Raw genomic sequence first — 20870 nt, 5'->3', positions numbered from 1 at the left:
TCGCCGTGACAGATTTTTCCATAGACATAATCCCAACTGGTTTATAAATTATTGCAAGTTGAATTCTTTAAAGAGGAACTGTCGCAAAAATCTTAAAATTTAAAGCACATACAAATGAGAAGTACTTTTCTTCCAGAGTAAAATGAGCCATAAATTACTTCTCTCCTATGTTGCTGTCACTTACAGTAAGTAGTAGATATCTGACATCACCGACAGGTTTTGGGCTAGTCCATCTCTCCATAAGGGATTCTCAGCATGACCTTTATCCTTTATAAAGACACTCCCTGAAAAAGATTTATACAATGATGCTGGCCAGCCTTCCTGCTCACTGCACACTTTTTTGGCAGTTGGACGGAGCAACTGCCATTCACTAAGTGCATTTTGAAAATAAAGAAATCCCTGCAAACCCCCCTTGGAGGAGATGGGCTAGTCCAAAACCTGTTGGTTCTGTCAGATTTCTACTACTTACTGTAAGTGACAGCAACATAGGAGAAAAGTAATTTATGGATCATTTTACTCTGGAAGAAATGTACTTCTTAATTGTATATGTTTACATATATTTTAAATTTTAAGAGATCCTGTAAGGCTGTGTATAAATTCAATATGATCTTTTACAGTTACATAAAAATATTTGGGAACCCCTTTTAAGTATTTGTTTGTGTGCAACATTGGCTGAGCTTTCAAAGTATCAACTTCCTTTTAATATATGTAGTGCTGTAATGAAACCATTCTGCAATGAAATGAAATATACTGGATTAACAAAAAATACTATGCATCATAACAAAATTGGACAGGTGCTTAATTGTGAGCACCCTAAGAGCACTAGTGATTTGAAAAGCTCTTTCTAGCGCAATGCTATGGGTGATTTTTATAAAATCGCATCACTCAGGTGAGAACAAACACATTGCATTACATTAGCAAGAGATTTCAAAAGCATAAGCGCTTAGAAAAAGCTCTTACAGTGTGAACCTGCCCTTACAGAGATATAAAATCAATACTTATCAATAATAGGCAGTAGGAAGGGAAAGGATGTCCCGCTACACCGTGGTGAGGGTTAAAAGGATTTCTCCAGGTTTATTAGACACATCATCGAATACACAGACTACAGCTCACGCGTATCGGAGCTCTGTATAGCTCCTTAATCATAGCTAACATGAGGCAACTAGACACAGATTTAAATAGTCAAGAACCCACCTAAAATGGGCGTTGCTACTTTACTTAAAGTGACAATACAAGACACATTTAAAATGGCAATGCCAGTATGTGCAAAACAGACTTAAAAAAGCCCTCTAGTGGCCAAATCACAAAAACACATCAAGAGTCAAGTTACAAACAGCACCTTTACATAAATACATAGTATAGACATCCCTATTAAAACAATATTGTCCGAGACTACGCCTATGTAAATGAATGCAAATATAACAGCCTCTAGATGCCTCCTATAGCCTTTCATGGTTATCTGGATTCTGGATGGAGGTATTTTTGGCTATTCTTCCAAACAAAATCTCTTCAGTTCAGTTAAATTTTATAGCTATCAAACAGACAGCCTGCTTCAAATCATCATATGTAGCTTTTTGTTGATAATCAAGTCAGGAGACTGTAACAGACATTCAACAACTTTGAACATCTCTCTCTGCATGAATGCCTTTGTAGATTTTGACCAGTGTTTTGGCTCATTGTCTTTTTGGAATATCCAACACCTGTGTAATTTCAATTTTGTGACGGATACGTGAACATTATCCTGCAGAATTGGTGGATATTGGGTTGAACTAATCAGACCCTTAACTTAAACAAGGGCCTCATTCCCTGTATTAGTCTCACAGCCCCACAGCATGATGGAACCTCCACCGAATTTGACAATAGGTAGGAGGAATTTTTTCTTGGAATGCTGTATTCTTCCACTATGCAATGCGCTTTTTGTCATAACCAAATAACCCAATTTTTGTATCATTAATCCAAAGCACTTTATTCCATAATGAATTTGGCTTGTAAAAATTAGTTTTTACATACAGCAAGCAACTCTGAGGCGTAAATGCAGATAGAGCTTTTTTTTTTCAATCATCCTGCCATACATATGTTTGTGCATATTGACTAGAATTGTAAAATGATGTACAGATACACCATCTGCAGCAAGATGTTCTTGCAGATCTCTAGAGGTGATACGTGGGTTGTCTGTCTGTAACATTCTCACAATCATCCACATATGGGCTCCAGTATTTTTCTTGGCCTGCCTGACCTGAGTTTAAAGTGAACCTCCGGACTAAAAATCTACTCAGCAGAACTGAAAAGGCTTGGTGTTTCTTTAACAGTTTCACAGCATCAGAAGTTTGTTTTTCTTACCAAAGCATCATGTTTAGCTGCATTTTTTCTACGCTCCACCCATCAAAGAAAAAAAAGCCCGGGCTTTTTTTCCCTGATGCTGTGCAGAGCATAATGGGATTTCCTATGTTGTTATTCACGTTGCCTAGCAACTGGGAGAGGTGCTCAGGACACAGGACAGTTGGAACTGTGTCTCATGCTCCCTGTCACCTCCTTTCAACCAAAAACATGGCTGCCATCATGAAATCAAACGTTTGCCTGTTCTTTTAAAACAGTGTGGTTAAGCGATTATATTACCTATCTATTTTTATTAACATAACTAATGTAACTTAATGACAGTATGTTTGTTTAGGCTGGAGTTCCTCTTTAACAGTAACTGTACCTGTGTCCTTCCATTTCCTGATTACATTCTTAAAGAGAATCTGTACTCTCAAATTCTTACAATAAAACGCATACCATTCTATTCATTATGTTCTCCTGGGCCCCTCTTTGCCGTTTCCGCAGCTCCCCACCGCGATCCTGGCTTTTAAGCGCCAGTTTTAGACAGTGTTTACAAACAAAAAACATGGCCGCTAACCAGGAAGTGATGTTTGTATATATCTCATATTACAGTATAGTACAAGTTTTTATTACATAGAGAATTATCTGCACTCCAGTCTCTCACACACACTCACAGTTCTCAGCATGAGACAGACAGCTTCCTTCACCCCCTCAGAAAGCTCTGTCTGCGAGTAGTAAACAAAGCACACAGAGCCTGGAGGGGGCATGCATAACTTCTCCCTATCACAGCAGAGGCAGCACATTCCTTCCTGGCTCCACAAGACTCGACAAAAAAAAGAAGATGAGATATATTACAGAGACAGTGCAACTAGAAAAAGCTGCAGTAATCCAGACCACATTAGAACAGGTATAGGAATTTATAGGATACAAGAAATAAGACTGTAAATGTTGTTGCAGAGTCTCTTTAACAGTTGCCATGGACAGTTTAGCCCTCAGAAATAGCTTTGTGGAGCCTTCCCCGAAACCAGGATAGTGAAAAATATTTGTTTTCAGATCTTTGGAGAGTTACTTTGAAGATCCCATGCTGTCACTCTTCAAAGCAGTATCAAAGAGAAGCGCAACTTGCAATTGACCACCTTATATACCTTTTCTCCTGATTGGAGACATCTGTCTATGAAGTCCAAGGCTTAATAAGCTAATCCAAACATTTTGATGTGGCAATAAGTATTGAGCAGTTGCTAGTACTAAACAATCACATGCATTCAAATCAGGGGTACCCACATTTTTGCACCACCAGTTTTTCACATTTGATTTAATTCCATACAGCTAAATACTGCTTTACTACACATCTATGTTCAGAAAACATCTTTTTTGTTGACAGTAATTTATTATACAGGCTGAGAGGGATTCCCATATCTTTTTCATATGATTGTATTTCCATCTGAATGAACGTATTGAAAATACAACAGTTTGCACCATTGATGGACTCTAAGTGTGATAAGGGGAGCAGAAAGTATTATAAGATAAGCACTAGTGAGGTAACTACACATGTAAGTAGCAAATATGGCTTCTCAATGCACATATATTGTGAACTTAATTTAATAATATAAATAGATGAACAAAAGATCTAAAAACACTGCCAATGCGGGTCTGAGATTGAACGTGCTCCAGAGACAGCACTATGAGCAAATGTAACTCTATCCAGATCTTTTCATTTTAGTTTTGAAAAGAATGTAGAAAGGGTAGAACCAGGATTTGCCTTGCTGCCTGTGTCAAATGTCCTGCTCTCTGTGACACTGTTTTTGGACAGGAAGTGAGGGAACTTTCTCAATGGGGACCCAGAAAAATATTCACACTGCTAAAAACAATAATTGTATTGCTGGCTGTGATTTTATTGGGAGATCTCACTTTACTCATTTACCCTGCCACTGGTTTAGTGAAGATAAATGTCCTTTAACATAATGAAGTTGGCAGTAAAATTATGACAGATGTTCTTATTCTAACTGAACATTTGCTTGCATCATTACTGCTTCTGCCATAATTAATTTTACTGATTCACAAACAAAACTAGAATTGTGGTTTATAAAAAAAAAAAATAAAAAAAAACCCTGCCAAAACAAGTACCGTAAATACAACATATAACATTTCCTCCATTCCCTGTAAAAGAAAATGTAACTCAGATGCCATTTTATAAAGGAACCACTGACATTGCAACAATGTAGAATAAATTACCATCCACACTATTTGCACGGGCATTTGGCAATGTATGTACTACTATATGCATGAGTTTCCTCCAGGCACTACAGTTACCCCAAATCAATATGCTTATTATTATTATGATTATTAGTGGAAGCAGTTTTTGTAAGGGGATATATGTACGAAGTTCAATAAGCAGTATGTTTATGAATAAGCAGTATGTACATGTAGTCTACTCCTCAAACTCTTTCTCCTCTCCCGCGTCCTGTTTGTCCACTGTGATCAAGAGAATTCTCTGTCCTCCATTTTGAAAATGGCCATTACCCCATAACAGCTTTCTGGTCAGCACACTGGTAAACTGTAACATCGCCCACTTGAGCAATAGGGAAACATGAACATTACTGGGCACATCAGTTGTCCACTTAGCTATAACTGACAGCAACTGATATATAACTGACAACGACTGATATATTTCAGTTCTGACAAAATGTTGTCAGAACTGGGAGGGATCATTGTCAGAAGAAAATGGTGAGCTTCTGAGAGGAACTGATGGCGAGGTAACTATTTAATGTTCATTTGAAGTTACTGCATGTGTTTATTTTAAATAGTTGTACTCAGTACAGGTTCCCTTTAAGCAGAGCGCAAGTTTGTCTCTTTTCTTTCTACTATTGGTAGTGTAGCGTAGTAGTAATATTGGTTTCTTGTCCAAGTTTATTAGACACACCAGAAAAATACCAGACAGGCAGAAATATAAATCTGAGCCCTACTCTTTCTATACTTATTACAGCTGACAGAGCAACATTTGTACAATCAAAGATCAAAATACCGATACCATGCTAAAAAGCAGGAGCGTGCCTGCCTCAGTGCAATTACCACACCAGTACTTCTTCCTCTAGATCCATTTGCAGCCCTTATTAACTACTCTCACTTCTACAGTTCTCATCTAAATTACTTGAACAACATATTTACAACAACTAACTCTACAACCTCCATTCCTCCCATGTATCTCTCCTCACTTTACTGCTTTATCACTACCCACTTCTTCCATAAACTCTAATCCACCTCTGTGTGGTTTCATGGTTTCATGAGTGAAATAGACCTACCTGGAATATTTCACTATCACAGTTAACCTCAGATGCAACATATTTAACTAGTCCAAACTGGACATTGATTTTTGAGAAATCCATGATGCTTGCCAGCATGCCCTGGCTTACCGAGTTGCATTTTTCTTGTGGGTTCATTGTTACTTTCATTCATTTTATTTTGTTTCGCATTCCTCCCCTTCACCTCCTCATATTTCTCTTCCATGTGCTTTTTTATATCTTCACTCCCTATCCTCTACATGTGATGGAGGTTCACATGTTACATTTATCTCTTTCAGTCTTGCTCTGGATGAAACATATCAATTACACTTGAACTCATGGGACAATGTGGCTTAAATTGTCCACTTATATGGTTGGGTACGTGTTTATGTTTGTTCTTTGTTTAAGTTTTTTTTTTCCAATAGATTGCAACCTTTTAAGGGCTTCTTCAAACTCCCCAATAATAAATAGAAGGCAATTATGTGCCAAACATTAATTCAAACCTTTTTATTAACTATTAAATAATTCACACCTACCTAGCCCACATAGTTCAAGAGTAATGTGTTTTCATTTCAATTACAATCTGGTACTAATACATACACAGGTCCTATAAATCCTCACAAGTGTAATTTAACATCCTTGGACCACTTAACCATTAAAGCACATTTGTGGGGAGATTCAGAGGTGGTTTAGGGGAGTACATGGATATTTACTAGTCCCTGCATGTTAACCATTGCACGTGATTTTATCCATATACTTGGATTATAATAATCATATCACTGGATTTTATTTTGCTGCATAACATTTATTTTTGAGATACGACCTAAATAGTTGTGCAACTTTATACTATGAAGCGCGTATCAGGCACTTCTAGCCATTATTATTATTTTTTAGTATTTACACAGCGCCAACATCTTACATAGGCCTGTACAAAGTATATTGTCTTGTCACTTACCTGTCCATCAGAGGGCTCACAATCTAATCCAGGCATGGGCAAACTTGGCCCTCCAGCTGTTGAGGAACTACAAGTCCCACAATGCATTGCAGGAGTCTGACAGCCACAGTCATGACTCATAAAGGCAAATGCATTGTGGGATTTGTAGTTCCTTAACGCTGGAGGGCCAAGTTTGCCCATGCCTGATCTAATCCCTACCATAGTTACAGTATATGTTTATGGATAACTTAAGGGGAAGCCAATTCACTTAGCTTTAGGATTTTGGAATGTGGGAGGAAACCGGAGTGGCTCCCACAAGGGAAGAACATACAAACAGATATTGCCCTGGCAGGGATTTGAACCAGGGACCCAGAAGCTGTAAGGTGAGAGTTCTATCCACTACACCACTTTGCTGCCCACAAGTTATTTGGATAACTTCTATAATCTACATTGTATGATATGTATATTAATATAACTTAAGCCATATCTAGTAATGTTCAGGGGCATTACCTTATGGAACTTTTGGATTCAAAAAGAGACCATTTTTATCTATGACAAATGACTTTAAGTGAATTATGTATAACATATGTACACACACACACACACACATACATATATATATATATATATATATATATATATATTAGCTCCAGGTCTTACTACTATAGAATATTGTGTTCCCACCTGCCTGTACATTCATTCATACCTTCTTGCTTCCTAAAATTATTTTCCCACCAGTTCATATCACTTTTCTAACCTCAAATAACAATAGATATCAATCATTTCCATAAATTCAGCACCCAATCACACTGCTAAGGGGAAAAATTTTACTTTATTATCTTCAAAATATATTAATAAATAAATTCGGCATTCATGCTTCCCACTCCAGCTCCACACTCCTCCTAATATACAGTACTATATTTTGCTCTCATCTGCCTTTCTGCTGTATCCTCATTCATCCCCTCTTGTTTCCAACCATTTAACATGAATAAACCTGAATGGATTAATTTCCCACCATCTCCACCTGCCTCTCTAGACTGAAATAATAAATGTCTGTCATCTCCCATAACTTTGGCTCCCCAAGCACACTACTTGGGTAACATTTATATTCCACTTTTACATTGCTTTCCCTAACTACATCCTACTATCTTTAAATTAATCAAATCAAATACCACATTCATCCTTTCCTTGCATGACATTAAAAAATACTAGTGTGCATCATTATTATATCTTGCCTTCATTATTGTAGCATTCTCTTCCTCTGGTCCTCTCACTCCTCAAATGCTGCTCCCCTTTGCCAAGCCCTCCACAGGCACCTTACTGGGCAACATCCCAAATTGAAACTCCTAACTAAATAGCTCTCCACAACCTTTGCTCTTCATAAATCTTTCCACATTATTTCCAGATAACACCACCACAACCTATGCTTTGCAATCCTATCCTCCACTAGAATTACCTCCTTATAGTCACACATATATGAATTCTCACTTACTCCTTCCCTCCTCTGTAATGCCCTCTTCACAACACATTTCCCACTTACCAGCTCTTAAAACCTTTAAACACAACCTTAAAAATCAACTCTTCAGGCAAGCATGTATTTTCACCTAGAGAATTCACGTCTGCTGCAGACCAAGCTCTATTTGTATACTACAGAATGTGATTCAGGAACTCGTTACCCACTGACTTGCAGCTTAGTTGCTATGCCACCTTGTGTTTTCTCCCAATCCCTTTAGAATGTAAGCACGGAAGAGAAGAGCTCTCTTGTAGCCCCTGCAAAGTTTTTGTAGACGACAGTTTGCGCTAGCTATGCCCACATTTATGTTGAACACAACCAATGATTTAGGCACCCACGTCTTGTATTAATTTTGTAAATTGCTACAGAAGATGATGTTGTTACATACATCTGTAACAAAAATGCCTGGAAAACCACTCTGATCTAGCGTTTTTCAGAGTGGTTTTCCACTTTCCTATACTTTAACATTGAGGCAGAACGCCTCAGAAATCTAAAAAATGCTGCAGCCCCCGAGTTTGCGTCTGTGGAAAAAATGAACTGTTCTGGTGTGCACCATCCCATTCACTTTCATTAGCCAAGCGGTTTCCCCCCTGCAAGCATTTTAAAAAACGCTTCAGAACTGCTCTGGTGAGCACCAGCCCTACGTGAAGCTAGATAGACGTACTTCAGTCATGAGCTACTGAAAAGGAATCTGTGTCTCAGGCTGTACATTTTGCATCTCCTTCTGTGCTCTCTTTGCTCCCACATGTGAGACATGTAAAGTATTTTAACAGATTAACTTAATTGCATGTAATTCTTGAAGCCTGGGCACATAAGAAGCAATGCATTTTGAGCATTCTGGCTGGTTGAGTTACAAATGAGTGAAGATGGTCAACCATATGCAAATGCATTTTTCCATTAGCTTAATTCTAACCTGCATACAATCTACATTAAATTTGGACGCAAAGCGGAATTATTGACCATCTGTACAGTGAGAAGTAGATTATTATTTAGTATTTATATAGAGCTGTCATCTTCTGCAGTACTTTACAGAATATACATTGTCCCTAACAGTCCCTCAGAAGAACTTACAATCTAAACCCTACCACAGTCATATGTCCATTGTAGTCTAGGGACAATGTTAGGGGGAAGCCTAATAACTTATCTGTATGTTTTTGGGGTATGTGGGATGAAACTGAAGTGCCCAGAGGAGAACCACACAGACAAAGGGAGAACATACAAACTATGTGCAGATTGTTCCCTGGCTGGGATTTCACCCGGGGACCAATCACCAGTGGGTTATAGTCAGTATCATTATTGCACTGTGTGCTGGATGTCTAGTTTTCTGTTTACAATGCACTGTATATATACTATATGTAGTCAGAAATGTTAAGAGATTTATAGTTTGTCTACAATATGTGACTAGTAGATTAAAATATTGCTTAGATGAGTTATACAATTTTATTTTTTGCTTTTACTCTGCAGAAATTGTGCAATGAGGACTGCAACTTCAAAGAGTTGATTCAAGAGAACAACTATAACACATATGCATCAGCAAAGTGGACAAATAATGGAAAGGAGATGTTTGTTGCATTGAACCCTAAAGGGCTTCCAATAAGGGGGAAGAAGTCCAAGAAAGAAAACAGAAGCTCCCACTTCCTTCCGCTGCAAATGTCCTAACTATTATTCACCAGTTCCAGCAAAAATATATATTTTTATTTTATTAATAATATTAATAATGAAAACACACAAAAAAATACACAAGACAAAAAAAAAAAGCTGGATCTACTACTGAAAATCTGAACAAGCTGGACTTGCGCCTTTACATGGACTTAAAAAAGACTTTTGCCAAAAAGCATCCAAAAAACACTTTAAGAATTTAGCCAAAGCGAGATATAGTTAAGTTCAAGTTGTATAAATTCTGAAGAGTTGTACAAACATATGTTACTAATAACCATGGGGTATTATTTTTTGTTAAATTATCCCAAAAGAAGAAGGATTGACTTGATTATCTGATGATTTATATTTAAAATAAAATCTGCTTGTTAAATATGGCTGCTATAAGAAGAATATTTTTGTGTTTTTTTATTTTAAAAGAGCGGATAATAGTGTTATGTAAAATATGTCGGACCATGAGGCTGCTGGAATGATGTCAGATTTTCAAGTCAATTCTGCATGTAGACATTGAACGGTACCTAAACAATTTTTAGTGAAGAAACTGTATGCACACTATAATATTTTAAAAAAAGCAAAACAATATTTTACCTTTGTGACTATGGCATTCAAATTAAACAATGTACTTATCAAATGAGGACACACCACCATTTGCCTTTAAGGCCTGGAGCCATTAGCAGCACTTTTATAAAAGTCTTTGGTAAGCACTTGTGATTTGAAAAGCTCTTGATAATGTAATGCTACAACTTGAGGGATGTTATTTTTTTTTCTTTTAAATCCCCCTTCGCATTATTTTAGCAAGAGCTTTTCAAATCACAAGCGCTTAGAACATCTCTGCTAGTGGGTACCAGGCCTAACTCCTCATTCTTATGAATGCCAGATGCTGCTCATATTTAAAACAGTACTACAAATACATTACTCACTTGTTTATGTGCAGTTTGGTCTACATATGAGAACATCAACCTCTTGCAATATTGACTTAATAAAAGCATTTCAGTTATATGAAAATGTTCCTACACAATGCCTTTGTTTATAAGAATATATTCAGATACAAATGAACATATTGGTGGTCATCGTCAATTGATCGTCATATTTAAATGTGAGATATATTAATTTTTTGACTCTGAATTAGCTCTGAAAAAAAATTTCAACCTGTGCATAAGGTTTCATTCTATGAATCTTAGTTCTAGAGACTTATGTATGATGCTCTCCTGCTATGTCATACATAAGCCTTTACACTAAAGCAAATGCCAGAGAGCAGTCATATGGGGAACTTGGAGGTGCCACAAGCCAATTCCCACTCAAATTTTTACTAAGTTTTGAGTATGTGACAGGGCCTATAGGTGCGTTATTTAAACAAAAGTCTGAAACAGACCAGTCTGTATTGTTTAAAAGGATACAGCCACAACAAGAGCTAAAGCGTAAACACATTTTCATAGACGTACTAAAACTCAGCTCCCACAGACTTCAAAAAGAAACCTACCTATATATATCCCTTTCCATTGTTGACCACCATGAAAAGTGATTCTAAACCCACTTAAATACCTTTTCTTTTCATCTGAAAGAGTGGTAAATGAGGTTTTTGTGTCTATTCCCGCTTGAGCTAGGATATAGCAACAGCCCTTAAGCTGGGATGAGGAAGATGTCTCCACAATGATCATGATTGCTTTTGTCTGAGCAGATAATAATAATATTTTTGGTACAGGATAATCTGAACTTTACCTAAAACATAGCACTAGGTAGAGGATGTGGTTTTAAGGAGAATACGCTTCATACTATAAATTCATGTATTCTGTAAGATCAGTTTTAAAGCTAAAAAATAGATTTTCTTTTTTTAAACAGGGACAGAGTAGGAGAAATTGATAACCACTCATGTGGTCATTGCTCTCTATTTCCCCATTATGAATAACATTCCTTATTTGCCACCCTGGTGGTATGCAAAACTCAGATTTGGGTGGTTTTGAGACAAAACGATAACCTGAAAGAGAGAGCGGCCCTAATACAATTAACTTTTATCAGGAAGTGGCAATGGAAAAAGTATTACAAAGTAAATTATAAAGTAGTATCAAACTTCTTTTGACTTCTTTTTTTCTTTCATTGAGAAGGTGTACAATTATCTTCTGTGAAATAAAAACTCAGGAGAAAAGCTAAGTGAACAGGGGACAGCAACTCTTACTCACCCGATAAAAAAAAATCAACTGCTACCTGTGATCCTATGTCTGCTAGCAAGGCCTCTTTCACACAGGATGCTGAACTGCCCACTTCTGAAGTACTTCAGCCTCCAAGCTGCTAGCCACTAGTGTCTTTCGGCAGTGATTGTAGCCCACAGTGGCATTATCGATGTATTAAAGCCGTAGCTGCTCTCAGATGTGACTTAAATGGGGGGGGGGGGGAGACACCTAGCCACCGCCTTCACCAAATGCTAGCAAACAAGAGCAGCTGCCAAGCAGTGAATCCCCTGCCTACAGCCTCCAGTGTGAAAGAGAGCAAAAAGAGGTAACAAGAAGTATTCTTCCCTTTGGAGCCTGAAACAGTAACACAAACCTAACACACGCTCTAACTTGTTTTCACTATATCCAGAACTAAAACAATAATGTTGCCTTGATTGAGCTCTAAAGTCAAGCCTTCTAGGCTTGAGGTCCTCAGCTTATCCCCTACAGAGTACAATTGCAACATTGAAAAATGAAAAAGCAATGGTTACATGACAGCGTTAACTACAAATTTCTAACCTGCTACACCAGCACTAATATAATCACTAGTAGAATATCGAAAAACACAGATATTTTACTACTTAGTTACGATAGTAAAATATCAGTAATCTTTACTGATATTTTACCATGACCTATACTAACCTTACCACAACATGAGCCCTTCCCCTTGATGCCTAACACTAACAGATCCCCCTGGTGCTGCCTAACCCTAAAACCCACCTAGTGGTGCCTAACCTTAAACCCCCGGCAATCCCTAACCCTTAGGACCCCCTATGGTGCTGACTATCCCTAAAACCTTCAAATCATTCACCCCAGACGTCTAACTCTAAGGACTCCCTTTCATACCTAACCCTAAAGACAGCCCCTGCTACCCAACCCTATCTGCAGATAGTTTAGACGCCGCTTCTTGTCTGCTATCTGAAGCCGCAGTTTGCATAGTGGGTGGCTCCGGAACCTACTATTTTATCGGCAGCCTCTGGAATACATACCGGTATTACCTCTACTAATCACAACTATTAACATTGCTACACCTATGGCGGCACACTTTTTACTTGCTTTGCACTAATCATGTTCTCACTACTTCTTACAAACAATTTACAGAATAGTTGTTAATTTGCTATTGGTAAAATGTGCTACACTCATTAACACCATGGGGACTACTTTCAGGATATGCATACACAATGTTCTACATTTCTTGGTGGAGGCCAATGTCATATGCAGTGGTAAAATAAAATTGCTCACACTGTTCTTTATACTTAGCTATCAAATGCAGTAAGATAATAATAAGTTATATTTCAGTTATATAAGGTTAAATACCTGTAAGTAATAGTAAGCTGAAACAGTGAACAGAGATGGCCAATGAATTGCTAATAATTGTATATAGGTTTAATGCAAACTGTATGTAGCATGGAAATGGCCCCATGAAAATCAGCAGAATAAGCATTTGGCTGACTCAATTTAAAGCTGTGTACAATCTGTATTAACCACTTGCCGACCGCCCCCAGCCGATGGGCGGCGGCAAAGACTGGGCCTACACGACAGCAATACGCCCATCGGCGGAGGCGGTGGCAGGCGTGGTTATGCGGCGATCGCGTCATTCGTGACGCGATCAGCCGCCGGCGACCGGCTCCGCCCCCCTCGCGCTGTAACCCGCCGGCCGTTCGGAGGCGCCGGCGGGTTACTAGCACCCGGATCGCCGCATGTAAATAGTATAATAGGCTTTGTAATGTATACAAAGCCTATTATACTGGCTGCCTCCTGCCCTGGTGTTACCAGTGTCCGAAGGACCACCAGGGCAGGCTGCAGCCACCCTAGTCTGCACCCAAGCACATTGATTCCCCCCCCCTGCCCCCTGATCACCCACAGCACTCCTCAGACTCCCCCCCCCCCCCCCCCGCCCACCCCCCAGACCACTGTTTACACTGTTTGTCACTTTCTGTCATTGCTATTTTTTTAACCCTAAACTTCCCCCTGCTCCCTCCTGATCACCCCCCCACCCCTCAGATTCTCCCCAGCCCCCCCCCCCCCTGTGTACTGTATGCATCTATCCCCCCCTGATCACCTGCCAATCACCTGCCAATCACCCGTCAATCACCCCCTGTCACTGCCACCCATCAATCAGCCCCTAACCTGCCCCTTGCGGGCAATCTGATCACCCACCCACACCAATAGATCGCCCGCAGATCCGACATCAGATCACCTCCCAAATGCAGTGTTTACATCTGTTCTCTCCTCTAAACACCCACTAATTACCCATCAATCACCCCCTATCACCATCTGTCACTGTTACCCATCAGAATAGACCCTAATCTGCCCCTTGCGGGCACCCAATCACCCGCCCCACATGCTCAGATTGCCCTCAGACCCCCCCCCCCTTATCAATTTGCCAGTGCATTATTTACATCTGTTCTTCCCTGTAATAACCCACTGATCACCTGTCAATCACCTGTCAATCACCTATCAATCACCCATCAATCACCCCTTGTCACTGCCACCCATCAATCACCCCCTGTCACTGCCACCCATCAATCAGCCCCTAACCTGCCTCTTGCGGGCAATCTGATCACCCACCCACACCATCAGATTGCCCCAAACCTACCCTCAGATCACCTCCAAAGTGCATTGTTTACATCTGTTCTGCCATCTAATCACCCACTGATCACCCATCAATCAGCCCCTGTCACTGATACCCATCAGATTAGACCCCTATCTGCCCCTAGGACACCCAATCACCCGCCCACACCCTCAGAACGCCCTCAGACCCCAGCCCTGATCACCTCGCCAGTGCATTGCTTGCATCTATTTCCCCCCTCTAATCACACCTTGAGACACCCATCAATCACCTCCTGTCACCACCTGTCACCCCCTAGCACACCTACCCATCAGATCAGGCCCTAATTTGCCCCGTGTGGGCTCCTGATCACTCGGCCAAACCCTCAGATCCCCCTCAGACCCCCTTCCGATCACCTCCCCAGTGCATTGATTGCATCTATTTCCCCCTCTAATTACCCCCTGAGACACCCATCAATCACCTCCTGTCACCCCCCTAGCACTCCTATCCATCAGATCAGGCCCAATACAACCTGTCATCTAAGTGGCCACCCTGCTTATGACCGGTTCCACAAAATGTGCCCCCTCATAGACCACCTGTCATCAAGATTTGCAGATGCTTATACCCCTGAACAATCATTTTGATAAATTTGGTTTCCAGACTACTCACGGTTTTGGGCCCGTAAAATGCCAGGGCAGTATAGGAATCCCACAAGTGACCCCTTTTTTAGAAAAAAGACACCCCAAGGTATTCTGTTAGGTGTATGACGAGTTCATAGAAGATTTTATTTTTTGTCAAAAGTTAGCGGAAATTGATTTGTATTGTTTTTTTTCACAAAGTGTCATTTTTCACTAACTTGTGACAAAAAATAAAATCTTCTATGAACTCACCATACACCTAACGGAATACCTTGGGGTGTCTTCTTTCTAAAATGGGGTCACTTGTGGGGTTCCTATACTGCCCTGGCATTTTAGGGGCCCTAAACCATGAGGAGTAGTCTAGAAAACAAATGCCTCAAAATTACCTGTGAATAGGACATTGGGCCCCTTAGCGCACCTAGGCTGCAAAAAAGTGTCACACATGTGGTATTGCCGTACTCAGGAGAAGTAGTATAATGTGTTTTTTGGTGTATTTTTACACATACCCATGCTAGGTGGGAGAAATCTCGCTGTAAATGGACAATTGTGTGTAAAAAAAATCAAAAATGTGTCATTTACAGAGATATTTCTCCCACCCAGCATGGTTATGTGTAAAAATACACCACAAAACACATTATACTACTTCTCCTGAGTACGGCGATACCACATGTGTGACACTTTTTTGCACCCTAACTGCGCTAAGAGGCCCAAAGTCCAATGAGTACCTTTAGGATTTCAAGGGTCATTTTGCGGCATTTGGTTTCCAGACTACTCCTCAAGGTTTTGGGCCCCTAAAATGCCAGGGCAGTTTAGGAACCCCACAAGTGACCCCATTTTAGAAAGAAGACACCCCAAGGTATTCTGTTAGGTGTATGATGAGTTCATAGAAGATTTTATTTTTTGTCACAAGTTAGCGGAAATTGATTTGTATTGTTTTTTTTTCACAAAGTGTCATTTTCCGCTAACTTGTGACAAAAATAAAATCTTCTATGAACTCACCATACACCTAACGGAATACCTTGGGGTGTCTTCTTTCTAAAATGGGGTCACTTGTAGCGTTCCTATACTGCCCTGGCATTTTAGGGGCCCTAAACCGTGAGGAGTAGTCTAGAATCCAAATGCCTCAAAATGACCTGTGAATAGGACGTTAGGCCCCTTAGCGCACCTAGGTTGCAAAAAAATGTCACACATGTGGTATCGCCGTACTCAGAAGAAGTAGTATAATGTGTTTTGGGGTGTATTTTTATACATACCCATGCTGGGTGAGAGAAATCTCTCTGTAAATGGACAATTGTGTGTAAAAAAAAAATCAAACAATTGTCATTTACAGAGATATTTCTCCCACCCAGCATCTGTATGTGTAAAAATACACCACAAAACACATTATACTACTTCTCCTGAGTACAGCGGTACCACATGTATGGCACGTTTTTGCACCCTAAGTGCGCTAAGGGGCCCAAAGTCCAATGAGTACCTTTAGGATTTCATAGGTCATTTTGCGACATTTGGTTTCAAGACTACTCCTCATGGTTTAGGGCCCCTAAAATGCCAGGGCAGTATAGGAACCCCACAAATGACCCCATTTTAGAAAGAAGACACCCCAAGGTATTCCGTTAGGAATATGGTGAGTTCATAGAAGATTTAATTTTTTGTCACAAGCGGAAAATGTTAGCGGAAAATGACACTTTGTGAAAAAACACAATTAAAATCAATTTCCGCTAACTTGTGACAAAAAAAAAAAAATCTTCTATGAACTCACCATACTCCTAACTGAATACCTTGGGGTGTCTTCTTTCTAAAATGGGGTCATTTGTGGGGTTCCTATACTGCCCTGGCATTTTAGGGGCCCTAAACCGTGAGGAGTAGTCTTAAAACCAAATGTCGCAAAATGACCTGTGAAATCCTAAAGGTACTCATTGGACTTTGGGCCCCTTAGCGCAGTTAGGGTGCAAAAAAGTGCCACACATGTGGTATCGCCGTACTCAGGAGAAGTAGTATAATGTGTTTTGGGGTGAATTTTTACACATACCCATGCTGAGTGGGAGAAATATCTCTGTAAATGGACAATTGTGTGTAAAAATAATCAAAAAATTGTCATTTACAGAGATATTTCTCCCACCCAGCATGGGTATGTGTAAAAATACACCCCAAAACACATTATACTACGTCTCCTGAGTATGGCAATACCACATGTGTGGCACTTCTTTGCAGCCTAACTGCGCTAAGGGTCCCAAAGTCCAATGAGCATCTTTAGGCTTTACAGGGGTGTTTACAATTAGGCACCCCCAAAATGCCAGGACAGTGAACACACCCCACAAATGACCCCATTTTGGAAAGTAGACACTTCAAGGTATTCAGAGAAGAGCATAGTGAGTCCGTGGCAGATTTCATTTTTTTTTTTTTGCAAGTTAGAAGAAATGGAAATGGAAAGTGTCATTTTCCGCTAACTTGTGACAAAAAATAAAATCTTCTATGAACTCACCATGCCTCTCACTGAATACTTTGGGATGTCTTCTTTCCAACATGGGGTCATTTGGGGTTTTTTTTCTACTATCCTGGAATTTTAGCACCTCATGAAACATGACAGGTGGTTAGAGAAGGCAGAGATGCTTCAAAATGGGAAAATTCACTTTTGGCACCATAGTTTGTAAACGCTATAACTTTTACCCAATCCAATAAATATACACCGAATGGTTTTTTTTTTATCAAAGACATGTAGCAGAATAACTTTTGCGCTCAAATGTATAGGAAATTTAACTTTATTTGAAAAATGTCAGCACAGAAAGTTAAAAAAGTCATTTTTTTGACAAAATTCATGTCTTTTTTTTGATGAATATAATAAAAACTAAAACTCGCAGCAGCAATCAAATAGCACCAAAAGAAAGCTGTATTAGTGTCAAGAAAAGGAGGTAAAATTCATTTAGGTGGTAGGTTGTATGAGCGAGCAATAAACCGTGGAAACTGCAGTGGTCTGAATGGAGAAAAAGGCTCTGGTCCTTGAGGGGCGAAAAGACTGTGGTCCTCAAGTGGTTAAAGAGTACCTGTAGTCAATATAAAAAAATCCTTTGGATAGTCCAGAGGTTTCCCTCATCTTCCTATGCCCCATCCTCACTGTGCTGGGACCATCTAAACATTCTTCGAAATTAATGTCAAAGACTGGTTGCAGCTGTGCTCCTCTCACTGTGAAATAACACTTGCATAGTAGCACGGAGCCACATGTATATAAATTATTAGCATCTCATATGGACCTCATATTAGATCTCCTAGTGAGGAATACCTTTTTTTGGGAGGTTCCTGACAAAGTTTTTTTTACTTTGAAGTCAGTATAAGTTGTATGGTATTATAAAATCAAACAGTTACTGCACAGCGTGCAGTGTATCTATGCCCTGTAGGACTTCATGTGAAGTCCCGGGGATGTAGATATTTATGTACTGCCACTGTGTGCGCTCCTGCGTGTGCTCTCATCGCCACCCGTGCACAGATCAGTGAATAGGAACGCAGTTCCCATTCAACGATCTAAGGGCAAAACCACCATCTATTTACATTGTACAGCATTGTGACCTAATGCAGCGCTGTACTGGGAACAGCCGTGTCACTCGGCTGTCCCCTAGAGAGGCTCAAGAGTGATTCGCTCTCATAATTTGATGCCTATGACAGTCGATCGCTGTCATTGGCTGCTGGACAGGGGGGGGGGGGTGAATAAATAAAAAAAAATAAGGAAATGTATTTAAAAAAACTAAACAATAAACAAATAAAAAATAAATAAATAAATGGACATCCCAGCAGTGATCAGAGCCCACCAACAGAAAGAAATTTGTGTGCTGTGTGGTAGGGCTCTGCAGCAAGCTTTTAAATCTGCAGAGCACTAAAATGTAAAAAAATAGCCTGGCCACTGGGGGGTGTAAATCTATGGTCCTGAAGTGGTTACTTACGGTAGCATGTATTATTTTAAAACGATAAAAACTGAAAACTATTATATAGATCTGTGGAAAAACAGCAATCACGGATATACTAAGCTAAAAGGCCACACATGCTCACATTAATGTGTGTGGCAACAGTTATGGTACACTGAAAATTCAAGATGTAATTCCCAGCATTCACTAGGTTTCTAATGATGGCTGCAGTGATCACCAACTAAGCATCTTTTTTTGCTACTTCTTTTGCATATCTAAACAGGTTAAGCTGCTTCATAAAGATTGTCCTTGACAAGGATGCCAATGAAAATGTTTATAAAACACCCCTACAAGCAGTAATAAGTTTTATCTATGTTTTGTTACTAAAAGTTTTACGAACCCCTTATCCCAATGCCCCTGAGCAATACCAGCCAATATGGTTCCTGACATTGGAAGATACCATGTAAGGAGTAGTGAAAAAATACTCCCATCACTTGTAAAGTGCCCTTGTCCAATGTTAAGGACAAGAAGCATAATCTAGATTTATATAATTGTCCTAGTCACTGTATTCATCTGGGATTTCACAAATTTAGATTATAAAGCCCTCCAGCGACATGACCATTCCATTGCGTCTCCACCATGTTTGAATTTCCTCCTGAGGCTTCTTATTCATTTATTAAATTTTAAAAAAAACTCCAATGAGGCTAGTTTGAATTTCCTGCTAAACATCCCTTTCAGGCGTGAGAATGCTCTTCAAGAAATTTGAATAAGCTCCACCAATGCTTAATTGAAATTCCAGCCACCAGTACTTTGAATTTACCACCATTTTTTCCATTTATCTAGATAAAATGACCAATCAGAAACCACCACAAGAAATTTAAACAAACTAAAATCAGACTGCCCAGTTAGTGGAGGATGGATTGTTAAAGGGACTCCAAGGAGTGAAGAAAAAAACTAAATCGGAATTTACCTGGGGCTTTCTCCAGCCCGCCGTAGGTCGGGAGGTCCCCCGGCATTCTCCTGACTCCTCTCCCGGTCCCTCCGCAAAAATCAGGACCAGCGACACCGGGCTGACACTTCCTGAACTATGGCAGCTCGCTGGCCGGTGTGGCAGTACTGCACATGCGTGGTTTTCTAAATGTAAACCACGCAAGCACAGTACTGTCACGCCGGCCGGCGTGATGACGTGTAGCGGCCGGCGTGATGACGATGGGAGTCATTGTTCAGGAAGTGTCAGCCCGACACTCGGCCCCGGTGTCGCCGGTCGTGATTTCTGCGGAGGGACCTCCCGACCTACAGTGGGCTGTAGAAAGCTCCAGGTAAGTTCCAATTTGTTTTTTTTTTCACTCCTCATGTCCCTTTACCTTTTTTGAAACTTCTATTTAATCTGTAAAAGTTTAATTAATGACTCACAACTTCCAGCTATGGAACACATATTACTGCCAGTCAATCAGGCTGCTTAGCAGAGAGTAGAGGAAGGAAAAAGAGAAGAAAGCCAGCTTACTATGTGTAAAAACTAACAAACAAAAAGAAACTTCATTGCAGTAATCTAGCATTTGTTTTTTTTTTCCCTTGAATTTTTAACACTTTGGCCCATATGCAATTAACTTTTTCTACTTCGTTTTCTTCAAGTTGATATGTTCATGATTGTCAATGAAATGCCTTTTAAACCTCCAGAAAGCAAGAAAATACACAAAATAGTTTTGATGGTACTTCCTTTACTACTTTTGGAAATGTTTCAATTGCTAAATGCTGAAAAGTTATTTTAAAGAGAAGAAGAAACATCATTTAGGAGAAAACTTAGGAGAAAAAGTGAATTGCGTATGGACCATTGAAGGAATGGATAACGGGAACTAATGTACCCTTGTTCTCATTTCCCTA

The 20870-nt window shown here is 39.8% G+C and overlaps 2 protein-coding genes across 4 annotated transcripts in view; one reads left to right on the top strand and one right to left on the bottom strand.

Moving 5' to 3' along the window:
• The window catches only part of FGF7 (fibroblast growth factor 7), a 134631-nt gene extending 123913 nt beyond the window's left edge, over window positions 1-10718 (top strand). Inside the window, exon 4 of the mRNA XM_068275416.1 lies at window positions 9509-10718. Coding sequence (XP_068131517.1) covers window positions 9509-9703 — 195 coding nt within the window. The 3' untranslated portion in view covers window positions 9704-10718. The remainder of the gene's footprint in view (window positions 1-9508) is intronic.
• The window catches only part of FAM227B (family with sequence similarity 227 member B), a 468573-nt gene that overhangs the window by 338153 nt on the left and 109550 nt on the right, over window positions 1-20870 (bottom strand). The gene's annotated exons all lie outside the window — the stretch shown is intronic.

Source organism: Hyperolius riggenbachi, chromosome 3, assembly GCF_040937935.1.
Source record: "Hyperolius riggenbachi isolate aHypRig1 chromosome 3, aHypRig1.pri, whole genome shotgun sequence".
In the NCBI taxonomy this organism is placed as follows: Eukaryota; Metazoa; Chordata; class Amphibia; order Anura; family Hyperoliidae; genus Hyperolius; species Hyperolius riggenbachi.
Note: the sequence above shows the minus strand (reverse complement) of the source record. Positions and strands in the feature narration are given on the sequence as shown.